At 38.8% G+C, this 26,306-nt stretch overlaps 1 protein-coding gene and 1 pseudogene across 23 annotated transcripts in view; one reads left to right on the top strand and one right to left on the bottom strand.

Annotated features, from left to right (window-relative positions):
* Window positions 1–1,631: 1,631 nt before the first annotated feature.
* Window positions 1,632–26,306, bottom strand: part of FN1 (fibronectin 1) — a 68,217-nt gene continuing 43,542 nt past the window's right edge. For 4 of the 23 annotated variants that reach the window (XM_051848217.3, XM_051848223.3, XM_051848216.3 and 1 more), the window contains 18 exons: window positions 25,714–25,830; window positions 24,896–25,060; window positions 24,226–24,381; window positions 23,119–23,232; window positions 22,030–22,299; window positions 20,685–20,872; window positions 19,174–19,261; window positions 16,821–16,997; window positions 15,640–15,729; window positions 15,237–15,416; window positions 14,047–14,136; window positions 12,651–13,117; window positions 11,210–11,348; window positions 7,806–7,970; window positions 5,922–6,047; window positions 5,304–5,410; window positions 2,749–2,859; window positions 1,632–2,393 (listed from right to left, as the gene is read on the bottom strand). In XM_051848217.3, the coding sequence (XP_051704177.3) occupies window positions 2,322–2,393; window positions 2,749–2,859; window positions 5,304–5,410; window positions 5,922–6,047; window positions 7,806–7,970; window positions 11,210–11,348; window positions 12,651–13,117; window positions 14,047–14,136; window positions 15,237–15,416; window positions 15,640–15,729; window positions 16,821–16,997; window positions 19,174–19,261; window positions 20,685–20,872; window positions 22,030–22,299; window positions 23,119–23,232; window positions 24,226–24,381; window positions 24,896–25,060; window positions 25,714–25,830 (2,822 nt within the window). In that variant the 3' untranslated portion in view covers window positions 1,632–2,321. The remainder of the gene's footprint in view (window positions 2,394–2,748; window positions 2,860–5,303; window positions 5,411–5,921; window positions 6,048–7,805; window positions 7,971–11,209; window positions 11,349–12,650; window positions 13,118–14,046; window positions 14,137–15,236; window positions 15,417–15,639; window positions 15,730–16,820; window positions 16,998–19,173; window positions 19,262–20,684; window positions 20,873–22,029; window positions 22,300–23,118; window positions 23,233–24,225; window positions 24,382–24,895; window positions 25,061–25,713; window positions 25,831–26,306) is intronic. The other 19 variants (XM_070071506.2, XM_051848230.3, XM_051848226.3 and 16 more) reach the window with 5 other exon arrangements.
* Window positions 18,383–18,737, top strand: LOC103348912 (small ribosomal subunit protein eS24 pseudogene; annotated as a pseudogene).

The following is a 26,306-nucleotide window of genomic DNA, read 5'->3' as shown; positions in this document are numbered from 1 at the left end:
CTGGAAGAGGAGCAACCGGGACAGAATCTGGCACCCCAACCAGGACTAGAACCCGGGGTGCCAGCGCTGCAGGCGGAGGATTACCCAAGTGAGCCGCGGCGCTGGCCTGAGTTCAATTTCTAAGTCAGGTATATCGCTTTTGAGAATCCAGCAGACACTGAGGAAGATGGAAGCATCCCTTGCTTTCTCTTGGGTGTGTGTCTTCCAGGGCATTCGCCATTGCACAGTCCATATGGGCACTGAACATCTCCAGTGAGATGACACACCTTATAAGACAGTCATTTAATATCCCCTTAATCTATACTTTCTGTGTAGATATTTGTAAGTCAGAAAAAGTGCATGCAAGAGAGCGAGTGATCCAGTCCCCAAATGCCCAAAATAGCCAGGACTGGGTCAGGGTGGAAACCAGAAGCTTGGAACTCAATCCAGGTTTCGTATGTTGGTGGTAGGAATCCAATTAGTTGAGCCATCATCGCTGCTTTACCTGGAAGCTTGAATCAGGAACCAAGCTTCGAATTCAGGAACTCTGATGTGGGATATGGTATCTTACCCAGCTGATAACCACTAGCCCAAATGCCTACCCCAAATTTCTGTGTTAAATAAAAAACTTATGAACAACTATCTTGGTAACAAACTAGTGGCCTGATAAAGCTGAAAGAAGAGTAACATTAAACAGAAGTCCAGGGTCTGAGCCTGTGTTTTGCTAAGCAGAACTCATGGGAGCTGTATTGTCTGTAAAATTAAGCTGTAAAACCTCCCCCCAAATGAGAAACTAAATGTCAGAACATTTTATAAACTGTAGATCAGTTCAAATATGGGTTAACAAATGAATCATGAGAAAATCTCTTTCTAGATTTGTTCTTTATAGTTTTTGCTGGGTACTTACTGAAATACTTGCCTTCATTGAACAGTAGTATAAAAAAGTGCTTTCATTTCTTGTATGTTATGAACTACTAATGGTTTCCTAATTAATAATCAGTTATTTCCAGTGCCACTATTTACTATTCTGAATGTCAGACTTAATCCCAAAGTTTTGTTGTTTCCCAAATGTTACAATGAAAAGGAAATCATCTTCGCAAGTTAGCAGTAAGCAAATGTTGTTCAGGGGGAGTTTATCATAGCGTGGTCAAAGCTTTAGCTGGCAGGTATTAAGACAAGCTGGACTGAGGTTACTACACTAAGAGGTTTCCCTAAGACAAAATTCATGTACACCATACTATTCAAGTACTTTAACATCTCAATGATTCTTTTATTTTCCTTGTGGTAAACTAATTTCAATAGATGTTTATTCAATGAAGGAAGGAAAAGAGAAAGGAGAGAAGGAAGAATTATAAGTTAGAAAAAACCCAGAAAGATTGTTTCAACTGTATTTCTGAAAAGCTGGCTAGGACATCCCTTAAATCTGTTTTAATATAAAATATAAAGCCATCTCCATTATTGAAGAGAAGAAATGACAAAAATGAATCTGATTTTGTAGAGACAGACTGAATAAATCTTGTATAAACACTATCAAAGATAAAAGAGCCTGGCACATCATAAATTTTCAAGTGTTCGCTGAATTAAATTGAAAAAAAATTCAAGGATTATTATTTCCCCCCAAGTACCTTATATAAAATAGAATGACTTTCACATTGTGGAATGTAAATCTTTTATTAAAACAGTTGTCTTTCCACAGTAGTAAAGCTTTGGCACATACAGTATAAAAAATAATTACCAACCATAATTATACCAAATTCCTTTTTTCAACTGCATACTAAGTGACTTCAATTCAATTTTTTTCCATATAAAAATACTGGTAAAATTGATAAATAACAGGTAAAAGAAAGATATTTCTAGGCAATTACTAGAATCATTTGGGAAAAGTGAGTACTGTGGATATTTTAAATATCACAGTAACAAGGATAGGCTGTTCCTACAGTGTTGCGGGCCAGAGTTCTGTGAAAGCAGAAGTGTTTGGGTAACTTTCCTACTTAAAATTTTGTTAAGACCATTTCAACACATTTGGCATTTTGGTTGGTTATATATGCTTCCTTATTGACCCCAAACCAAATCATCAATCACAATCATTTCATTTAAAATACTGAGCGGTATTGAATAATTTGAAGCAGAACAGGCAACATATTGCCCTCATTTATGAGAAAAGTCTCAAAACACTCCCAGGATGATGCTTGGAGAAGCTGTGAGTTGAGCTGAGGCTGGAGCACTTACTCCAGAGCAAAAGGCTTAAAAAGTAACAAACACGCAAAGACAGGGTCTGCCAACGTCACTCCAGTTGGGATGGACCTTTGCAGAGACATGTTTCTTCCTCTGGGGTGGAAATGTTACTCCCTGGAATCTTCTCTGTCAGCCTGTACGTCTAGAGGCATGAAGCACTCAATTGGGCAGTTAACATTCTGTTCAAATGGAAGAAGAAGAAACATTAATGGCAATAGTAGTGTAAGATATGCAGAAAAAATACGAAGGCAGGGAGGGGAGACTCCTATGACAGCTACTTATATGAGCATATAGGATAGTATTTCTTTCTAATAAAAGGAACCTAGCTCACTACACTGGCCCATGATGTTCAAGGCCTTAATAATTTATAAGTTAAATTATGTTCCAGGATACAGGATTGTACTTATCACTTGTGAGTTTTTTTTTTTTTTAATGGAAAACATTTGGTTTATTCAGAAGGAAGGTACCTATAGAAAGATCCCCTATTTTGTCCCTACTTAGGGTGGGGGAGAGATATGGTACAAATGCACTTACAGTGTTTGTTCTCTGATGATATCTCTGTGTGTACTGGTTGTAGGAGTGGCCGGTAGAGCTGTCAGGACTGGGTTCAACCCCTGGTCTGCGGCAGTTGTCACAGCGCCAGCCCTGAGCAGGTAGATGCATGAAGTCAAATAGGATTTATGATAATCCAAGGACATTGTAATTTAGTGCTTGAGTTCAAGAAGAATTTTAGCTTTATGCATTGGCAAAATATAAGAAGTTAATCACTAAGGAAATTTGATGATGATCTCATGTATTTAAAACTCTTAAGAGTGTATTTTTGCTTGTTAATATATCTCTTATCTACTATCTACTTATGTTTTCCCTTCCTCCTCAAATCTCCTCTCTTCTCCCCCCATTGAAACCTCACACATAGGCTAAGGCTCATTTGTGTCCCAACTTCCTCAATAAGCTCTCGGTGCTTGATGATGGAAGAGGTTTCAAAAACTCTGAGAGCTTTCGAAAGGATCCTGAGATCATGTAACAAACACTGTCGTATTACAGCTAAGGAAATAGGGACCCAGAGGAGAGCAGTGACTTGCTCCGAGGCAGGAAGGAAGTCACACAGCGGCTGGTGGGCAGAGCTGGGGCTGCCACTCAGGAGTTGAGGCAACCCCAGCCATGCTCCTTCTCCTGCAACAAATGGCCATTCCCCTCCTGAACCTCCCTGGGCCAGTGAGGTGTGAGCCCTGCATCTGGCCTGAGAAGGGATGGTAACTGGGCCAGTGAGGCTCTGCCCTGAGAGTTTTGCTGAAGATGGGAGGAGGTAAAACTGAAGCTGCTGGGGGTCATCAGTGTCACCATCAGCAGAGAGCACACTGGAGAAAGAAGCCAGTGCAAGGAGAGGCAGGCAGAGGCCTTAGAGCCCATCCCTGGAGCAACCCCTTGATGTTGGTAGATTCCAGAACGTCCCATTACAGGAGCCATGTCTGCCTAAGTTGAGTGAGATTTTTCTTTCCATGGAAAGAATTCTAAATACTATAATCACTTTCTTGCTTATATTTTCATTGAAATATCTGAGAACTATTTCCCCACTTAACAATATATTGTCCTAATACCTAACACAAAACAGGTAAATACCTACTTAGAAAATCAATGGAGTTTGCTTTCAATTAAAAATGTAACAGTTCGCACTTTAGTTTTAAGGGTCTCATTTAGCACTTTCTTTTAGAAGAGACTAGGTGTCACACATGAAAGGTTTGTTGTGCATAAATAATGAGAAGATGTTGAAGTGAGATCAAAATCTACTTCTAAACAAATTCAGTCTCCATCACACTGTTATACCAAAATGATCACAGGCTTTAAAAGTGTTGATGAGAGAGATCGGGAGAGGGAGAGAGAGAGAGAAAAACTGACTCCACAGTTTCTTTCCCGTCACCGTGGGGACCAGCCTCCTCCTCACTTAACTATTATTGTAAAGAGATCAAGGCAGTTTCCATTGGCGGCTCCTGGTCCTCTGTTAGGACCTGGAGAGGCCTCTAATGACCCTTTCCTGCTGCAGATTAATCTTCCTAAAGATCATGTTTCTATCATGTTCTTTCCCATCTTGGGTACCTGTAATTGGTTAATGCCAAATGCATCTGCCAGTGAAACCCATCCTGGGGTTAGAGCAAGTCCTCAAGTATCAAAATTTGGGGAGCTATGGGGGGAGAACAATCTTCATTGAAAACAATGGGCTATTATATTCCATTACTTATATTTGTGACACGAGTCGATTCATTTTTATATTTCAAGTAATATTAAAGGTAGACACAGTGTTTTTTTGCTATATTGCAGTAGCATTCATATTAGAAATGGGGGAAAAGTACTGGCTTAAACACTGTGATTCCAAGGCCCTCTGAAGTCTAGTTCTTCCCCTCTAATTTCATAGCACAAGACACCAAGCAGCAGGTGGCTCAGGGACCCATCTAAGACAGTTGCTTCTCCCAGGGCATGTGGTCACGGTCTCATTGCTGCTACTCCACCAACCAGATACCAGCCATTCTAAGGCCCAGCCAATTTATACTTCCCTTTTATACTTTCCCTTTCTAACATTCCTGGACCTGTATTTGCCACACCCACTCAGAACCATATTTAATTAGTCAGCAAGGTGATTTCTGCTATGTAACTTCACGCCTTCAACTGTAACATTAAGAGCCAGTACCATTTCTCATTCCCTGTTTGTCTCTTATTATTTAGGATTGTGCTAACTCTTAAAAAGGATCTTTCTTTGGATTGAGACAGGAACTGAGATTTTCTTAGATTTGAGGTGTTACCAATGCCACGGAGGCACCTGTCCATCAGCAGGGAGCTGGAGGCCCAAAGCTGCACACAACTTAGCACTTTAGTTGAGGAAGAATAGATACGCCTGAGACTAGTAGAGACAGGCAGGGGCTGAGGCTGGCTAGGAAAGGGAAAATAGAAGAGGAGGGCTCTGGCAGAGCATTGTGTTGGCACCTAAGTGTCAACATTGTGAGGGGCACTGCCACATTGGTTGTACAGCGCAGCACTGCAAATGCCTCCCCTTTATCTTATCTCAGTTGCAGGGAACCTGGCATGGTTGGTCTTACCCTCTGACCTCCGAAGCATGTGCATGAGCAGATGGCACCGAGATACTCCTTCTGCCACTGTTCTCCTACATGGTACGTCTTCCCGTCATCGTAACACGTTGCCTCATCTACAAGCAGGCACAAGTCAGAAACACATGAAAAGATGGAGTACAATATTGCAGACTTGACCTAGGGCTAGGCTCCATTTCTGTCTTGAATTTGTACCATCACAGCCCAAATACCATATATTTATGTGAATCATCCACAGAGTGGAACCTCTGCCCAGATATTAGCATAGCATTTCCAAAAACTAGATCTAATCAACTGGAAAGGGTTCAATGGGAAGATGGAAATCATATTTTAAGAGTTGAGTCTACAGGCTTGTAAAGGTTTCTTATAACATTGCACTGCAGATAATGGTCAAATACTCAAGCTGGAAAAGTGCCCTGTGATAACAGTAAATCATAATGCATTTTTGAAGCTTGGCTCTGCTGTCTCAAATGAAAAGATTAACAAACCCACTGTTCACTCCTCAAGGAGACTTAAAGTCTCCAATCATTTCTTGGAATGAGAGTTACAGCCAAGTAATGAAAGTGGGAGTGATTATGAAGGCACTAAAAATGATCTGTGATGACGTACGAGGATCACACTTGAATTCTCCTTTTCCATTCCCCAGACATGTGCAGCTCATCATCTGGCCATTTTCTCCCTGACGATCCCACTTCTCTCCAATCTTGTAGTTCACACCGTTGTCATGGCACCATTCTATAGAAGGGAAATTCAGGGTAAAGAGTTACTATCATGCTCTGATTAGCAGAAAAGCAGGTGTACTGGGATGGGTCAATGGGTTTTAAAAGTCACAGTTCTGGAAAGACTGGCAAGTTAATGATTCTGATGTCAAGAATGAACCATTTGTATTGTTCTGGATGTATTTTAAAGTCTTGTTTTCACCACTTAGCATTTCTAGGATAGCTTAAGATCCAATTTATTCCACTGCAATCATATCAAAAGAATGGTCAATGGCTTTCATTTGAATTCTCACTACTAAGGTTCAAAACTTTGGGAAGCTAAAATAGGATTAGTGTAGTCTTTTAGAAACAACAAAAACAAAATACACTTTTGGATCTGAAGAAACACTAGATACACAATAGTTCAATTAGCCATCAAACAGATCAGTTGTAGATGTCCCTTTTACTTATAGGTAAACAAGGAGATTTAGAGAATCAGCCTGGTAACAAAACAAAACATAAACAAAGAAAACAAACAAAAAATCAATTGCCATTATCCCTACAGGTAAAAGAATGGTCCTAAGGAATACCCAGAAGTCACATGTTATTTGTCTTAATTACTGTACATAAAAAACGACTGTTAAATCTTCAGGGTTTATACTAAAACAAGCATACAGTTTATATAGTAATACATAAATTCTTGCATTTTGGCAGAAAATCCACTTTCCCTAAACTGTAACAAAAGGTATTAGAAAATTATGACATCTAAGCAAAGAATATATAAATTGAGCCAAATAATCACATAAATGAATTTCCATGATTGTACCTAAATTATGTACACAGGTAAAAATACACAAACTTAAAAGTAATTCAGTTTTAGAAGTTAAAAATACACCTAGTTGATGCCAAACTTTGAATTTTCCACCTCCTGAACTTTCTCTCTGCCTTCTTTTTTTCTGATAGTCAAGCACGGATGTCTACATTAAAAACATTTAAAAAAATCTGTTCTATTTTATTTCCATGGGATATGATATCATAATGGTTAACATCTATAAAAAAGAACAGCTGTCAATAATAGTTACATTGCCTGAAAATAAAGAATAAATTAAGTTTATAAATTCACATACTAAATATCAAAGCATAATAAATAATTTCTATAATCATCTTAACTAAAATTTGAAAAATTAATATCTATCATTTGAAAATCAAATATTTTAAAATTAAGCTCATTCTTAATTTTTATAAATGGATTGCCTATATGCTTTCTGTATATTACTAGCAATGTTCAAGCTGCCTGGGTTGGAGTGTGTGTCTTGCATACATGTGTGTGTAATGTGAGCATGTGTATCTACTAGGATATGTGTATGTTTGGTCTGTGTGAAAAGAGACTATTTGTGAATATAAATGTTTACCTCTGATCTCAATACTAAAGACTAAATGAGTTTTGGGGTTTCTCTGTGTCTCTAATACTCTCAATTAGACATGGTTCCAATGAGTTTGACTTTACTGAATAGATCTAACAGAAAATTTCAAAAATAACATTACCACCACCAACTTATTCAATAATAGTTTTAACAGCATATAACCCTTGAAGTGAAGCAATATTCAACAAGTAAAATTTCCCATCATTTTTGTATGATGCAAAATGTTACTTTTTGTCAAACAACATCTTTTTGTTTGCCTCATGTTTGGACGAGCACCTGGCTGCCAAACATGCTTCTTTGGCACATTAGTGCAAATGCATGGAACTGGAAGTGACGGATGGACAAGCAGATGGACAATGCAAGCTACTCACTAGATGAATCACATTTGAAATGACCACTGCCAAAGCCTAAGCACTGGCACGAGAGCTTAAAGCCAGATTCAGATAATCGCTCCCACTCCTCTCCAACGGCATAATGGGTAACCGTGTAGGGATCGAAGCATGAGTCATCTGTAGGTTGATTTAGGCCTTCATTGACTAGGAAGAAAAGGAGAAAAAAAGCAACAAAAGACATCTTATTGATGGCTTTGAATCATAAAAATGACAATGAACCACTGCATACAACAACTTAACCCAGAAGTTCCAGTAGCACTCCCTAATAGGCATGCATCTGTTCTATCAATGCATCAGCTGCTTTAATAAACAACCCTTATTTGTCACCAGTGGGAAGTTGCTATAATTATCTTAAAAAATCATCTTTCAATTTTGTCTTTGGTTCTAAGAAATGAGCATTTCTGGTAAATTTACATTCTAGAACATGGAACAGATATTGAGACAATTTAAGCTAGGTAAGAACTTTGGTGGCACTCCTTCACCACTGGCCATAGAGTGACTTTCAGCTGGTTCATCTCTTCCTATTTTTTTCTCATCTGTGATTTAGGGGATAATAATAAAATTATCTCTACTTCAGGGATCTTGTGAAGATTACGTAAGGCCAAGAATTCAAAGCACTGGTCCTCTGACAACACTTAGCATTCACTAAATTAATAATAATTATTAAAGGATATCTTTTGCTTATAATTCAAGTCTTAGCATTTTCATGTAGCATTATAATGTGATTTTCACTTTTGTGATTGAATTTTTTGCATACAGAGATTTTGCACATTGTTACCGTAATGGTAAGAATGCTTTATTTTATTAAAATAAAAAAAAAAAACTTTCAAATAGAAGAAATGGGATATAATGGGTTAGAAATAAACAGAATCTCTTTGTATCACCTAAGATTGTGTTTTCTTATGTCTTGCAGACTCTTATTTTAAAATAATTTATCAACCAAGTATCTGATAATAACAATAGATAAAATTAAAAGAGAGAGAATGATCCAACATGGGAAGTAGGTCACACAGCAAACTCATAGAATGACAAATGCCCTAAATAGCACTCTGACCTCAGAATCAGCCCTTAAGGCATTCGGATCTGGCTGAAAAGCCCATGAGAGCATTTCAGGCATGGAAAGCCAAGACACTGTGGTGAAAAATGATCTACATGAAAGATCTCTGTGAGTGAGATCCCAGTGGAAAGAAGGGGCCATCAAAGAAGTATGTACTTTTCTCTGAAGAGAGGAGAGAACTTCTACTTTGCTTATGGCCCTGTCTAAATAAAGTCAGAGTTTGTGGACTCAAGAGGCTTCTATAGCCTTGGTAGCTCATGGCAAGAGTCTCGGGTGATCACTGATGTCATAAATAAAAGTGTCAATTATTAAATCAACAACAGGAGTCACTGTGCACTTGCCCCCCATGTAGGACGTCTGTCCTTAATGAGTTTTACTATGAGAATTAATGCTAAAACTTGTTTTCAAACAGTACTTTATGCTTTGTGTGTCTGTGTGGGTGCAAACTGTTGAAATCTTTACTTAGTATAGAGTTGATCTTCTGTATATAAAGATAATTAAAAATGAATCTTAATGAAGAATGGGATGGGAGAGGGAGTAGGAGGTAGGACGGTTTGGGGATGGGAGGGTGGTTATGAGGGGAAGAACTGCTATATTCCAAAAGTTGTACCTATGAAATTTATGTTTATTAAATAAAAGCTTTCTAAAAAAATCAAAGAGAGAGAAAAATTAATCTATGCAAACAAATCATACCTCAAGTTATTCTTAATTAAATAAGCTAAATTACCATGACTTTAAATTCTACTGTGTATATTTCATTTTATAGTGTAATAATCAAAAACTCAAAAGCAATAGATATTTGGGGTGTCTAATATTTTAAAAGGCATCACCCTGAAAGAAAATAGTTTTGGAGAACTAGGAAATCTGAAATTTCTCAAAGTGAGGAGAAGCTGACTAGAATACAAAATATTCCTGCTAGGAATCAGGCATTGGAAAGAAAAATGGAAAGAGTTTAAACTGTGAGGAGGGGTTTGGTTACTCTAAAAATAGTCAGGAGTTAAAACCCACCCTCAGTAAAGTCATGGACATGGAATCTCAAAAAAAAAAAAAAAAAATGATGTGGAAAAAGACAAAGACCTTTACATCCTTGAAAATTTCTTTCACATTTCATTCTACTAGTAAAGCAACAAAAGGCAAAAGATAAACACTACTATGGATACATGGTACAAGAAACACAAAATAATCCCTCTAACTCCAGCCAAAAACAAATAGTTAAGTGTTTAATTCATAAAACTATACTCATTTAAAATAGCACAGTCTACCATCAGATGCAGGAAACTGAAATTAAGTAACTAGACTTAGGAATACAGCCTGCGACTAGCACTCCCTGCTGCCAAGGAGGAGTCAGTCCTCCAATTGGAAGATTCCATTTTCAAAATTCCGATTACTCCCTGTTTCAAGTTCCTCGGTGAACCTCTGATGCAAACTGAAAAGACAAGTAGCATACTACTGGTTTCAAAGGGCTTTCCACATGCTATAGTCAATGGTCATTTAGCCTTTAAGAGTTTACACCTCTGGCCGGCGCCGCGGCTCACTAGGCTAATCCTCCGCCTGCAGCACCGGTACTCTGGGCACCAGTTCTGTCCCCGTTGCTCCTCTTCCAGTCCAGCTACCTGCTGTGGCCCGGGAAGGCAGTGGAGGATGGCCCAAGTGCTTGGGCCCTGCACCTGCTTGGGAGACCAGGAGGAAGCACCTGGCTCCTGGCTTTGGATCGACACAGCGTGCTGGCCATAGCGGCCATTTGGGGGGTGAACCAATGGAAGGAAGACCTTTCTCTCTGTCTCTCTCTCACTGTCTAACTCTGTCAAAAAAAAAAAAAAAAAAAAGAGTTTACACCTCTAAAATCTGAAAGAAAAAAAAGGAATAGGAGCTTTCTGGACAGAAATGGGTTTTGTTGGCATTGTGTATCAGGAACAAAAACCAGCTGCAGAGGGGACTTCCCTTTACAGATAATCATTTTTGCTAAGACTTACTGAAGAGGACAACAGTGTGGTGAAAAGGAGAAGGCATAGGGGAAAAATCTGTCCGAAAACTTGTGCTCCGTATCAACTCGATACTCACTGGAAAGGACTTCCAGGTCTGCCTTAACATCTCTGTTGGAAAGTCTGTCAATTTTATATGTATTTCATGAAGACACTATAGGAAACTACAGGTAACAAATAACTGACTTTAGAGTTGTTTATTTGCTTCATGTTGAAGTGTAACAATATTTCCCAAAATTAAACGATAACAGCAACAAACAACAGTCAAAAAAAAAAAAAAAAAAGCCACCTCTGGTGTAGTCCAGAGGGGAACCAGTGCCTACATAGCACATGTGTTTACATACCAGAGTTGCCCACGGTAACAACCTCCTCCCGCACTTTGTGCCTCCTCTGGTCCTTCAGTGCCTCCACTATGATGTTGTAGGTGGCGCCTCGGGTGAGGCCCGTCAGAGTGGCACTGGTAGAAGTTCCAGGAACTCGGAACTGTTATTATTGGTACATCCAAAGTAGGCAACAAAGCATTAGAGTGAAGAACAGCCATATACTCCCCTATCTCTTATCATTGACTCTCATAGTTGAAACCACCCAAAAGGAAACAAAGAGGGAAAGCGGAGGGGTCCCAGCAAGTAGGGAAATGGAGTAAGGGTGAGGGGCCATCATTTCTACCCAATGTTCCTGCCCCAAATCTACCCATATGCTCCAGAATTGCCAGGAACCCTCCCCATACTAGAGACGGCCTTTTCATCAGCCGGATGCTCCCATCATGTTCTGTGCAAGCCCAGTGGCAACCCTAGCCACATGCCCCTCCCATAAAACATGGACACTGCCCTAAATGGGACATCCAGTCAGGCTAGGCACGTGGCATCTGAACACACCATGGAGTCCTGAAACCACTTTAAGAAATCCTCAAACTCATGTTTCTAAGCTCATAAATTTTCCACAGTTGTAGCTTTACAAAGGGTGCTACTTTCTAAAAATAAGAATACAATAAAAACGGATACTAGCACCAGCAAGACAAATGAAAGAAAAGAAGTTTTTGGTGGAGAATCAATCGCTTGTAACAGCTGATGTGCAAGCTTCCCCTAAGTTCTTTTTCTTCAGACATATTGTAGATAATGAGATTCTTCAAGGATGTGTGATAGAAGAATGGCATTTTACATTTCTTCACACAAATGTAAATTAAGGTAGAATATTTTTCTTTTTTTTCCAGGATCAACTCTTTGACTAAGAAGCCTCAGATGTGTGAGAATAATAAAAATGATTTCATTCTCTCTGTGTAGCAAAAGCTAATGACACTCTCCAGTACATCCTCCAGAATAAAACCATACTGAGATTTTTTTTAAAAAAAAATCAGGAGGGAGGAATTTGGCCTCATGGTTAAGATGTTACTTGGGATGCCTGCATCCCATATAGGATTGCCTGGGTCTGAGTCCTGGCTCCTTTCCTGTATCAAGCTTCCTGTTGATGCGCATTCTGGGAGGCAGCAGATGACCATTTAAGTACTTAGATTTTGGGCACATAAGGAGGAAAACCTGGAGTGAGTTCTTAGCTCCCAGCTTCAGCCTTGCTCAGCCCTGACTGTTGCAGGCTTTGGAGAGTGAACCAACAGGTGGGAACTCTGACTCTTAAATAAATTAACTAACTAAATCATCAGAGATTAAACATGCCATCCTTCTAAGAATACCAGGCTTGGAGCCACGTTACATCAGAGCACCATTCATTTTCATTACCTATCTTACTCTTGTCTGGGCTGCCCAGTCAGAAGAAAAGAGAAAAATTATTTACCTGTAAGGGCTGTTCATCAGTGCCAACAGGGTGACATGAAATGATGTACTCAGAACTTTCCTGGAATGGGGTCCAAGAGATGGTTGTCTGAGAGAGAGCTTCTTGTCCTGTAGAGGCATTTGGATTGAGTCCCAGAACGTGAGGGTAGAGGTGATAGTCTACGTCTCCCCTGGGGACGTGACCAATTTGAATGTCCTCATCTACATTCGGCAGGTATGGTCTTGGCCTAAGCTTTACAGGGGTGGCCGTTGTGGGTGGTGTGGTCCGCCTAAAACCATGTTCCTCAAAGATCATTTGTTGCCCAACACTGGGCTGCTGACCAGAAGTGCCAGGAAGCTGGATACCATTTCCAGTGTCATACCCAGGATTGGTGATGAAAGGGGTCTTTTGAACTGTGGAGGGAACATCCAAGATCTCTGGTCCGTGAAGGTTGGGGTGTGGAAGGGTTACCAGTTGGGGAAGCTCATCTAGCCAAGAGAGGTTAGAGCCAAAAAAGCAAAGCGTGTTAAGCTTCAGTACATAGCAGCAATCACTATCATCATCAATTCAGGCAACAATGAATGTTTATCAATCTGATCAAAGCCCCTGGAAAATTAGCAGTTCTGAGATCACAAAACACTTTTTTCCAGAAAGAAATCTTTAGGATTTTTCTCAAAGGTTTCTTTATAATTTAGAAAGAAAAAAGTGTTCGTATGAATTTATCATACACATAAAGCTTTGAACCACTGAGCCCCATGGAAGCTTCCTCTGCTCAAATTAAGTTTAACAGAACTGAAATGTGCAGCCTTTTCTTTCTCTCCTTTTTAAATCTTAAAAGCAGGTTAGACAAACTAGAATCCAGAATAGTCATATCAGTGTCTGAAGTATGAGAATAACAAAGGTATAGCTCAACAGTTTTTCATGGTTTGAAATGGCAAAAATAGATTAAAAACACATATATGTTTCATTTAAAATTTCCCCATCACAATTAATGCAGCATTTTTTTCAAATTAAACTGAAACTGGCTGAAACAGTAAGACACCAATTAGTTCCAAGTTTTAAAAATTATATAATATAAACAGATGGGAGGGGTTTCTCTCCCTCTTTTTTTTTTTTTAAACAATTGTAAAACTGAACAGAAGCTATAAAAGGTTAGTAATGATGGCAACTTCATTTTACATTCTTATTTCTGATTTGAGTTTTTCAAAGGTGAATAACCAGGCTTTACATTGACCAACAATAGTATAGGAAAAAATAAAACTGACTTCTGCAGAGCATGTTATATCATCCCTGTGACCAAAAAGTAGAATTTATAAACTATGCTGTTAGAAAATACCACGAGAATGCATCAAAAAATAGAGAACATTTTCACATTGCAAAATTGATAGCTTTTTAGAACCCAGAGGGTGCTCATTACCTGTCTTCTTCCTCCCGATCAGGGGATCACTCTTCTGGTTGTTCTTCAGGGCAATGATGTAGATTGTGTACTCAGTTCCTGGCTCCAGACCTGAGGGAACACCAGAGCCCTCAGGGTAAGTTGGTGGACTCAGCTACTCATGTGGAAACCAATCTTACCAGCAGAGGCTACTGAGAACAAGCAACTCATCTCCAGCAGGCTTTGGGCCTCTTGAAAGGCAAAAACCAACAAGTTTTTGCCCATAAACACAAAAGACTCAGCATTTGAAAACCCTTTTGGAAATTAATGACCTTGCTATCAAATCCAATGCTAAATTTTCCAGGGTATTCATTTAATGTGTTGTCTTATTTGCCTTTTTGAATTCAAGAAAATCTACCAGCATTGTACATCCACAGCGAAGTGTGATTTGGGAGAGATCACTGCAGATTGTATACATGAATCTACTTAGGTGTAGTAACCAGGAAGCCCTCAATGGCAGATCTGTGATAAGTTAGGCTAAAGAAAGGTAAGTGCTGTGCAGGAGAAAGCATGAACAGTCTTTGTGTAGATCCAGTTCAACTTCTCCCAAATCTATTTTCCTGTACTACAAATCTACAAAAAAGCAGTGTCTCTTCTGGTATTTGTACAGGGATATTACGTCAAGATGATATCCTATAAAGAGTTTAAATATTTAACCTCTGGGACAAAAATACCAGAGGCTTTGGGCTTTTCTTATTGAAGATGCACCACTGTTGTTCCCCATCGTAGGCATCCTCTCCAATGTGCATGGCCAGGATTTCCCTGCTTCCAGACCTGTTCTGTGAAACTGAATACTGCAGGCAATGGCAAGGGTCACTCAGGCAAGTTCTGCAAGATTATCAGATCTTTAGGGAGATAAGTATGATGACAGGATCAAAAACAATTAATTAGATTTGAAAAATATCTTTTTTTCCAGAATTAAACTAATGGGTAACTGGCCAAAAAAAAAAAAGAAGGCTAGTTTTGCCATTACAATAGTAATGAGATTGCATTTTCACAACTCATGCCATTTGAGATGTATTGAGCCCTACAGCTCCTACAAGAGAAAGTTTATGATGTCCTGATAACAGGGCTCTCTCATCCTTACAGTATGGTATCAAGACAGAGATGGGTTTTGTGACCTCATGTGTCATTGCAGTACATAGGAAACCATAGCATAGAATCAGCAATACCAGTGATGGTAGCCTCTGTGACACCAGGGCGGGGTCGAGGGACCACTTCTCTGGGAGGGGACCCAGGCTTCTCAAACTTGATGATGTAGCCAGTAATCTTGGCACGCGGTGGCTGCCATGATACCAGCAAGGAGTTGGGTGTGGTAGCCAGGAAATGCAGGTTGGATGGCGCATCAATGGCTAAAACAAAACAAAAGTTAAGTCTCAAAGTCAATGAATTAACCAAGAAAATTACTCTCACACTTTTCTCTCAACCCTTCTAAACAGACTCCAGAGAATCTGTAAACTACAAAAATGAGTCATTGGGATCTTTCATGCAAAAATTAGCCTCATATTTGTTTCTTAAGTCCACCTGACTCATTCCATATGTCAGTTGCCTTTTCTCAGTAAAAAGTTTATTTACCAGTGGAGGCATCGATGATCACGGGGGAGCTTTGGGCATTGTCATTCAAGGTGTAGAGGTGGATCTTGTAGTCAGTGCCTGGTTGTAAACCTGTAAATTAACAAGTGAAGATTTTTACCTGTCTTTGCTTTATCAGATTTTTCAAGCTAACTTACAATTTCCTTGGTTCCTTTACCACCCCGCATTCATGTGGACCACAGAAGTGACCTACGCATGAACAATAAGGTAGAACATGCCATGGATATTTGCTTAGTAAATAAAAATGTATCTCAAAAGCAAATCACTGACACAGACAAGGACACTGGTACTGACAAGTGGCTAAAATAAATTTTAAAGCAAAAAAAATTCTATATTAGAAGCAGCCTTCTTGGAAAATGAGGGACAATACTTATTGAGTAGGATTAAGGTAATCAGATGTTCATTGGTTGGTACCTGCAATCAGAATTTTAAAGCTCCAAATTGACCAAGATATTGAATGTTCTCTAGTTACAACTTTGACCTATATTAAATAGTGGTGTTTGTTTTTTAATTATTCATTTTAATCTATGTTCATGGTAAGAACAGTGTATCATTGCTGTTTCTTTTGTTTTATATATATATATATGCATTTATTTGCTTGTTTATTTATTTATCACTTGAAAAGGAGAGAGAGAGAGAAAGAGACAAAGATCTTTCATCTGCTGATTCACTTCCTAAATGCCACAACAACCAGGGCCAGTAATTCAATTCAGGTGACCCAAAAGGGTGGCAGGGACTCAACTACTAGAACTATCACCTGCTGCCTCCCATGGTGTGCATTAGCAAGAAGCTGGAATTGGAAGCAGAGCTGGGACATGAAACCAGTTACTCCCATGTGGGAAGTATGCATCTTAACCTCTGCATCAAACAGTTGGCCTTCTTTTGGTTTTAAGTATTATGTTACATTTCATAACTAAGAAAATGAACAGGACAAATCAAATTTGATGAATAAAACATGCTATTTGTTTTATAAACATTTGACTAAATCAGGCAAAGGGGAAAAGCTATTTTTGATCATGGCATGAAAATAACTTTTTAAAAATGAGTTGTCATAAAAAATTGAAAATAAATTTAATCTGTTTAAGTTGTAGAATCATCAATGAGCCAGTTTTCATTGCAGATTATCAGTTAACAAATGGAATGGCTGTAGTGGGTTTCCTGACCTGTGATGGTGTAGCTTCTGACATCTGGCTTGATGATTCTCTGAATTGGATTCTGGCCATTTGCTGGGATGGCATCAACTCGGAAGCCAGTGATGGTCTCGGTCTTGGTTCGCCAACTGATGGTGATGGTGGTCTCAGTAGCATCTGTCACACGTGCCCTTCTCGGAGGGCTGACATCTGCAAACATCACAACTCAATATTAGTGCCTACTTCTTAAAGTTCATGGAAAGTACATATGTTTTCTTTTAATTCCATTTTTTCTCACAAGCTTTCTGAGGTATCCTTATACATATAAGTGTGTGGTTTTTAAAACATTTCTGTATTATACAGCAAATACACCCATTTTAGAAAATGCATAACTAATAATGTGTAGAAGATCTACTTTGCCAGTCAGGGAAAGGCCAACTGTAGGTAGGACATATGAAAATGTTCACTTCTCATGCCTTTCCTTTTGTAGAACTGAAAAGCCTTATACATATTATCAGTGGTTCCCTGGGCTGGCTTTATAATATCTACAAATATTTTGATGAGTTTTAAAATCATCATTCTACTGTAATGTAAAAGCAGGTGTAGTAGGAATTATTTTCATTTTTAAAAAAGATTTATTTTATTTATTTGAAAGAGTTATAGAACCAAAGGGAGAGGGACAGAAAGAAAGAGAGAGAGACAGAGAGAGAGAGACAGAGACAGAGAGAGAGAGAATCTTCCATCAGCTGGTTCACTCCCTAGATGGTTGCAACAGCCAGGGCTGGAGCTGGGTGAGGCCAAAGCCAAGAGGCAGCTTCCTCTAGGTCTTCCACATGAGTGCAGGGGCTCAAGCACTTGGGCTATCCTCCACTGCTTTTCCAGGCACACTAACAGGGAGTGGGATTGGAAATGGAGCAGCCAGGACTCACACTGTCACCTATATGGGATGTCAGCTTCGCAGGCGGCAGCTTTAGCTGCTAGTTACAACACCAGCCATGGTGTGGTAAGAGTTATAAGAACAAGACATCTAGCAAGTGTTTTGTCATTTTTAAGGTGTCATATCTTTTCTCTTAACAGAAAGGACAGATGATGAGTGTTTGGGATTTTATGTGACTTCTAAAAGAGCATACAGAAAACTTGAATCCGGGCCCAGTTTAATCCAATATTGACTACCCTATTAAGATACAGCAGAAAGGAGCCAGTGCTATGACATAGGGGGTAAAGCTGTTGTCTGCAATGCCACAATCCCATATGGGCGCCAGTTTGAGTCCTGGTTGCTCCACTTCCAATCCAGCTCTCTGATATGGTCTGGGAAAACAGTAGAAGATGGCCCAAGTGCTTGGGCTTCTGTACTCAAGTGGGAGACCCGGAAGAAGCTCCTGGCTCCTGGTTTTGGATCGGCTCAGCTCTGGCCATTGCTGCCACTTGGAGAGTGAACCAGTGGATGGAAGACCTCTCTCTGTCTGTCTTTCTGCCTCTGCCTCTCTGCAACACTGCCTTTCAAATAAATAAATAGATCTTTAAAAAAAAAAGATACAGCAGAGAGAGAAGGCTGTCATAAATGACATAGAAACCATCCAGACCAGGAAGTTCATGACTGACTACTTCAGAGGAAACAAATGCTCATTGATGTTCTCCACCCTGGGAAAGCAACTTTGCCAAGGTCAGAAATTCAAGAAAAACTAGCCAAAATGTATAAGACCACTCCTGAATTCATCTTTGTATTTGGATTCAGAACTCATTTTGGTGATGGCAAGACCATGGGATTTGCCATTTGATTTATGACTCCTTGGATTATGCTAAGAAAAATGAACCCAAACCTAGACTTGCAAGAATTGGCCTATGGGAAAAGAAAAAGAGACCTCAAGAAAACAGTGAAAGGAGCCCAAGAATAGGATGAAGAAAGTCAGGGGGACTGCCAAGGCCAACATTGGTGCTAGCAAAAAGTGAGCTGGAGATTGGGTAACAGCCAAAGGAGTAAACATTTTGCAGTGATTTTATCTACGGTGATTGCATGTATTTTTCACGGGGATTAACAAACTGTAGAAACATTAAAAAAAGAAAGAAAGGATATAGCAGAAGCCAGTGTGTGCTTCCCAGACTTTATACAAACAAATTCTAAAAGTAGAGCATAAACCAGGTAATAATTCTAATACAAAATACAAACATTATGATGTTATGAAGTGATTCCATTTTATGTGTAAGTTGCTCACTTTTTCCAAAGTCTTCAAAGGTCACAAACAGCAGTATGTCAAAAAGGTGATCAAATCAGTTTCCAAATTGACATTCATTCCACTGTCAACAAAGTGATCTGAGACATCATGTACCGTTCTTCTAATTTCTGTTGATACAGAAAGTTTTTGAACTAAAATGTTTGATTACTTACTCTCTAGAGTGGTAATGACTCCCTGAACTGGTCTGCTTGTCAGAGTGTCCTTAAGAGCGTAGACACTCACTTCATATTTGGTGGCCACCTGGAAATAAGGGCACAGGAATCATTAACAGCGTCATAACATGAAGCCCAAGGGGTATCCCTACAGTGGTAGTAAATGAAGTGATTACAAAAGAGAAAACAAACTAGCAAAACCTACAACACTATGAATTCCTAGATTAAATTCATTCCTACACTATAGATGATCAGCAGCATATTTAAGTTAAATGAATTAAAGATGCTCTTGTCCGGGGGTGTGGGCACATGCAGTGGATTAAGCTGCTGCTTGGGATACCTACTACTGATGAAGTTTGTGGATTCAAAAGAGTTCCATGGCCTAGGTTGCTCATGTCAAGAGCCTCGGGTGATCACTGACGTCATACATAAGAGTGTTAATTGTTAAATTAACAACAGGAGTCACTGTGCATTTACTTCCCATGCAGGAACTCTGTCCTCAATGAGTTGTATTATGAATTAACTGTTAAACTTGTTATCAAATAGTTTTTTTGTGTGTGTGTGTACAAATTGTTGAAATTTTTACTTAGTTGGTCTTCTGTGTATAAAGTTAATTGAAAATGAATCCTAGTGGAGAATGGGACTAGGAATGGGAGAGGGAGGAGGGATGGGTATGTGAGAGGGGGGTTTTGGTGGGAAGAATCACTACATTCCTAAATTTGAATTCCTTAATTAAAAGGTTTCTTGGAGGGGGGAGAAGTAAACTACAGATATGTCGAGTACTGAAAATAGTCTAAAAAAATCACATTAACATAAGAATTGTTGAGAACCATGTTGTAGTAATTATCATACATTTGCTGTGACCTGAGAATCTAATATATTAATAAATTCCTTTAAAAATATTTTTAAAAAGGATGAAGACAGGTATTAGCCTATTTTTCTCATTTATGATCTGGTAAGTGCAAATCATGAATTTTTCTGATCATACATCAGCAATGAATTTGTTCTGTTCTCAGAATCTTTCATTCTGTAAGTTTAGCTTTATACTAAATGTACATCAGCCCTCTAGATTCCCAGCTAGTTTTCTGCCTGCAATGTATCTAGAAGTATTTAAACTTGTTTTTGAGGGTAGGGTCAAGTCAGGTTAGTGCAAACTGGATAATATTCCTTGCAAATGTAATAGAACTCAGAAAATGCATCACTAAGGTGGTCTAACATATTCAACCAATGGATATATAAATTCCACCCCACCCCAGACTATCTTTGAAAATATGCAGAATACGTATAAAAGAGCTGCACAAAATGCAATGCTATTTATAATATTCTGTCCTGCAAGTCATCTAAAAGAGTTTAGGTCCACATAAAGGACTTCTCAAAAAAAAGTTACAATAAAATTATTTGATGGCAGAAGAAAAACACACAAAGAGATTATGACATCATATTTCCCACCCTATCAACTATGTAAGAGATGATCTACTTTATTATATCAATGAAAGAAGGTCACTTCTTACCATGAGTCCTGACACAACAACAGACGAGCTGTCAGGAGCAAGGTTGATTTCTTTCATTGGTCCGGTCTTCTCCTTGGGGGTCACCCGCACTCGATATCCAGTCAGCTGGACATTGGGTGGTGTCCACTGGGCACTCAGACTTGTGGGTGTAACCTGAGTGAACTTCAGGTTGGTTGGTGCAGGAATGGCTGTCAGGATGGTCATTGGTTAGAGGTTATCTTACAGGAAATGGGAAAAGGGGTAAAAAGTGAATTCCAACAAGTAGAATGGATTGTTCTTTTTTGGTTAGGTGAGTTTTGGGGCAAGTAGAGATTCAGGATGAGAAAGGAAATTGTTGAAAATAGGTTTTATATTTGCCAATTCTCAAAAATCACTGGAAATGCTTGGGAAAACCCCAGAACTCCAAGAAACTTTAGGTCTTAGAAGTTATTTTTTGTCTTCCCTTACAAACTAGAGAAGCTGAATTGGCTTATTGGCCATTAGGATTGATTTTCCATTCATATGAGGTGATGAGCAATGCCCCTTTTTATATATAAATTATCTTGGTATGGGAAAAACTATTTCACAGAGTATTTCATCCAAAAAAGATAGAATTGTATTTTTATTGTCTCTTTATTTGGATCCCATGGCAGATACCACTGCTAAATTTGAAGTATTCTTTGTGGTGCAGCATAAGAAGAAAATTGGCTCACAACAGAAGCAGAAAAGAGAAGCAAAGAGCAATAATATAGATTGTCACCTCTAGGGTATATGTTGTCACTAGGACACATCTTTAGCATTCTGTTCTGCTTCAGAAATAAAGCACAAGAGGATAAAGAATTGTGGAAAATGTTTGCCCTAATGACTATTTCCTATGTATCTGAATCACAATCCTTAAAGCAAATTACACACTGGCACATGCTATCTAACCAGGGAAGACAGGTCTTACCCATGTTTTCTAAGAATCATGCTGCTATGAAATGCATTTGGGTTCTTTTTTTTTTTAGAGTAGGCCCTAGGATGCCAAATTTCTTTCCTTTATACACAAAGAGGTTTATCACAGGGAGTCATAGCTTATGAAATAATCCATAATTTTGCTATCATCTTCAAATGTCTTATTTTATGGCCTTGTTTATAAGCCAAGATACTCCAAAATCTCCTTTTATCAGATTTATTTACTTAACTAGCATCTAAATTTTATTGTTCATTACCATTCCTCTTTAAAGAGAGTTTCTCCTAATACAGAATTTGTTGTTGTTTTTTACCCCCTTACATGGGAATCAATAGCCTGAAAGAGTATTATTCATTCAGCAGGACATTAAGTCACTGCTCCCATGAGCACCAGGTGGTGCAATTAACGATATACCTGTGGACTGGGTTCCAATCAGGGGCTGGCTCTCCATATCATCGTGCAAGGCAACCACACTGACTGTGTACTCAGAACCCGGCCTGAGGCCTTGCAGCTCTGCAGTGTCCTCTTCACCATCAGGTGCAGGGAATAGCTCATGGATTCCATCCTCAGGGCTCGAGTAGGTCACCCTGTACCTGGAAACTTGCCCCTGTGGGCTTTCCCAAGCAATTTTGATGGAATCGACATCCACATCAGTGAATGCCAGTCCTTTAGGGCGATCAATGTCTGTTAGGCAAATTAATGGTAAGAGGTTATGTGAAAAGCAAGTTGTGAAATAAGCATTTTTATAACATGCAAAGCAGTTTGGCAGATATAATTTTCTTTGATGAATTAAATTTCAATCAACCCACTATTAAATGCAAAGTTACTTGACACTTGCTTAGATATCTTTGGTTTAGAAATATTTAATGTTGAATCACTTACTAAAACACAGGTGTACGTAACACCCAGAAAAGTGCCCCCACAAGTGGGATTTATTTATATTAATTTTCAGACATTATACCAAGATTTGTTTTTTGCATTGTGATGTTAGTCTCACAGACCTGGATTTTCTATACCTTGGAAGTGGTAAAGTTGATTTTCAATGTTAGGTTCAGTTTGCTATAATCTTTTTTAAACTCTTCTTTTCCTCTGTTTATGAAACATCTGTCTTAAACACTGGTCTAGCCAGTCCTCTAAATGCTTCAGACATCATACGTTCACGAGGCACACTTCAATCAACTATACCATCCAGCTGTAGAAAAGAAGGTCCTAGCAAAATATTTTGTAGATTTGCTATAAGCAAATAAGATTGTGCTGAGGCCATTTGAGCAAAAGAAATTCAAAGCACAGCAACTAACTACAGTGGTTTCACAACTTCTTTCCCTTTAAGTTTAATTGCTTGGCACTGAGAAGAAAGCATATTCACTAAGGGTTCAGCTCAAGCTGTAAAATAACTGACAAGATGGCTGTCCCCAGATATAACTGCATGACACACACAGGGCACTCAGAAACCCAGGAACAAAATTTGACTTTAAAAATGGAAACCAAGTGTTGGTTACGTACTGGTTACTGCAGTCTGAACCAGAGGCTGGCTCTCTCCGTTCCGGTTTTGGGCATAGACACTGACCACGTATTCCACTGTGGGTTGCAAGCCTTCAATGGTCATTTCTGTTTGATCTGCACAGAGAATGAAGAGCAAATACAGAATCTATGTGATCCACTATAAAGTCACCCAGATGCCCAGGAATTTTCACTTGTAGAATGACCATGAAAATATGGAGGAAAAGTGACATTAATTTCTTCTTGGATAAACCTGTTTATTGCTACTACAAATGATCATATTGGAATAAAGTCTCACATGAGGATAAACTCTAAAATGTAATGTGATGCTGCTCTTGGAAACAATAAAAATGAACTAGATTTTAATAGAGATTGCCTTAAGATGTGAATTGAACAAGTATTTTATATGAAAACAAAAATGTCAGAGTTAAAAGAATCTGAAAATGTCAGTTAGGCCACCATCCCCCTTTTTTATCTTTGTGCACAAAAAACAAAACTCTGAAAGAGGATCTAAAAATTTAATATATCTATACCACTGGACAAAACCATGCATGTAAAAACAGAAATGCACTTATCCTCAAATATCTATTGTGAACTGAGTTGTTCACAGTCTTGAGCCTTGAATACATGAATAGGGAAACTATGCCACATGACACTAAACAAATGATACTCATGGCAGGGTGGCCATTTATTTATTTTAAAAGTTTTGTTTACTTATATTTATTTGAGAGATAGGGGAGAGAGACAGAGAGAGAGAGAGAGAAAGAGAGAGAGAGGGAGGGAGAGAGAGAGAGTGTGTTAGTTCACTACTCAAATGCCCAGGACAGCTGTAACTGGACAGCAGAGAAACCAAGTATCTGTAACTTTATTTGGGTTTCCTACATGGATGGCAGGGACCTGGGTACTTGAGCCATCATCTGCTGCCTCCCAGAGAGTGCATTAATGAAGGTGGACCAGAAAGCTAAGCCTCAGATATGGGATGTAGACATCCCAAGCAGTAGCTTAACTGCTGCACCACAGTGCCGGTCCTGGTGACTATTTATATTAACAAGAATATCTTTTTGGCCTGTTATGTCTATCCTGCTGGTTGTGAGTTGCTGGTATTCTTACCTGGGCCTGCAGTTTTAGTTTTCGTTGGTCCTGCGCCATTTTTGGGAGTGGTAGTCACTCTGTAACCAGTAACAGGGGAACTAGAAGGCAGCCACCTTACACTAATGCTATTATCCTGAACATCAGTCACTTGCATCTGGGATGGTTTGTCAATTTCTGCAAATAAAAGCAAGGAGAAACTAGTGAAACCCAAGTCTTTAGGGATAAACCAGGACATTTACTTTTTCTCAATTTCTGGCACATAATCACATGACCACTTAGTCCTATTAATCTCACTGAGATAGCTTTTTTGCGTGTAAGATAGAAACATGCATCCATTCACCTTTACAACTGTTTTCAAGATGACTGTTTCCATCAGGAAGAACTACACTCCAAGAAGGTGTTTGTCTTCTACTTTATCAACACATCATTCATTTTTCAACAAATATTTACTGACTACTCCATAAACCTATCTCTGTTATAGGAATATATCAATTAACAAAACAGTCAAAAATCCCTGCCTTTTAGGTGCTTTCTTATATATCTGGCTTGAAATTTTGTTATCCACAAGCAATAGCTGCAGGTTGTTCTCTTATTAAAAAGAAAACAATGAAAAAATTATTTAGAGAGAACACTATAAAAAACTATCTGGTAAAAAAACTAGTGTTACCCCCAGAGATGGAGTCTGTACCTGTGTGGTAATCAATGGAAATTGGCTTGCTGCTGGCTGGGCTGTCCCCTCGGCCAGTGACAGCGTATACAGTGATGGTATAGTCTGCTCCAGGTTTAAGGCCACTGATGGTAGCTGTAGACTTGCTCCCGGGCACTGTGAATTCCTGGACAGGGCTATTTCCTCCTGTGGAGAAAAGGTTTAGTTCAGAGTGTGAGAAGTTTAGATTTACCCGGGTGTTAACCAAACTAACATATTGCAAGCAACATATAAATAATCCCTCAAATTGCTCATTCTATTTTGAAGGACGCTGTAGGGCCTAAACAAAAACTTGCATGCAGTAAGCCTTGATAAAGGTATAAAAATTGAGAGAAAACTGCAGTAATGCTATCTTAATATTCCAGGTGTAAAATGTCACTGCATTGTAGATTGGCATTAAAAGGGGGAATAATATAAGCCCCACCTCAGGACTATGTGTACTGTATCCTTTTCAAAAACTGTGCTGGAATATATTCATGTTAAATAAAAATTGGAAAAATATAGAAAAGTAAAAAGAAGAAAAAATGAAAATCACTTATTTCACAAATGATATCTGTGAATTCACAGTACTTTTTTCCTTGACTCTGCTGTACCCTGTCTAGTTGTATTCTATAAATAATCTATGTTTATTTCACAACCATTTGTATCATGCACATCTTCAAGTTGTCCTTGGAAAAGACAAGACTCCATTGAAAAGGCTTGCAAAGATCCTTTAACTGCATGTCCACTGCTGTGCCTGCAGGTCACCCACAACAGAAGCTGATTTGATCAGGGTGTGAAACAGCATTTTACTGGCGTACCTGTTTCTCCATAGGTGATCCTGTAATATCTCACTGTGACAGCTGGAGCTTCCCAGCTGATCAACAGGCTGGTGGGAGTTGAGGCAATAACTTCCAGATCTCTTGGAACATCAGAAACTAGAAAAAACATGAGAAACATTTTACATCCACAATTTTCAAACAATGCCACGATTCACCATTCTTTTTCAAGATGATTGTCTTTATGATTCCTTCATGCAATAAGGTAAATATTAAACAAACTCAGCAGAATTAAAAATTATGAACAACTCAAGGTAAGAAGTTAAGGATCTCACTCAAATTGTGAAATAATGATTATTTGAAATTCACCAAATAATTTTTCCCTTAGTTTTTTTTTTTTTTCATTTTGACAAATATTTTAAGCTACAGAAAAGTTACAAAAATACTACACCCATATATCATCATCTTAGGTATTTGCTAATTGCTGGCATTTGCCACATTCGCTTGCTCCTTCTCTCTCTTGCTTAACCATTTGAGACTAGTTTATAGCCATCACAATGACACTTCCCTCCTAACTAATTCAGTGTCTAGCTCCTAAAAACAATGACACACTAAAATTATAATTTTAAGGGGAC

This window comes from Oryctolagus cuniculus, chromosome 3, assembly GCF_051225735.1.
Source record: "Oryctolagus cuniculus isolate XC-2025 breed Fujian yellow rabbit chromosome 3, ASM5122573v1, whole genome shotgun sequence".
In the NCBI taxonomy this organism is placed as follows: Eukaryota; Metazoa; Chordata; class Mammalia; order Lagomorpha; family Leporidae; genus Oryctolagus; species Oryctolagus cuniculus.
The sequence above is the reverse complement of the archived record's forward strand: the minus strand, read 5'-3'. Positions and strand labels throughout refer to the sequence as shown.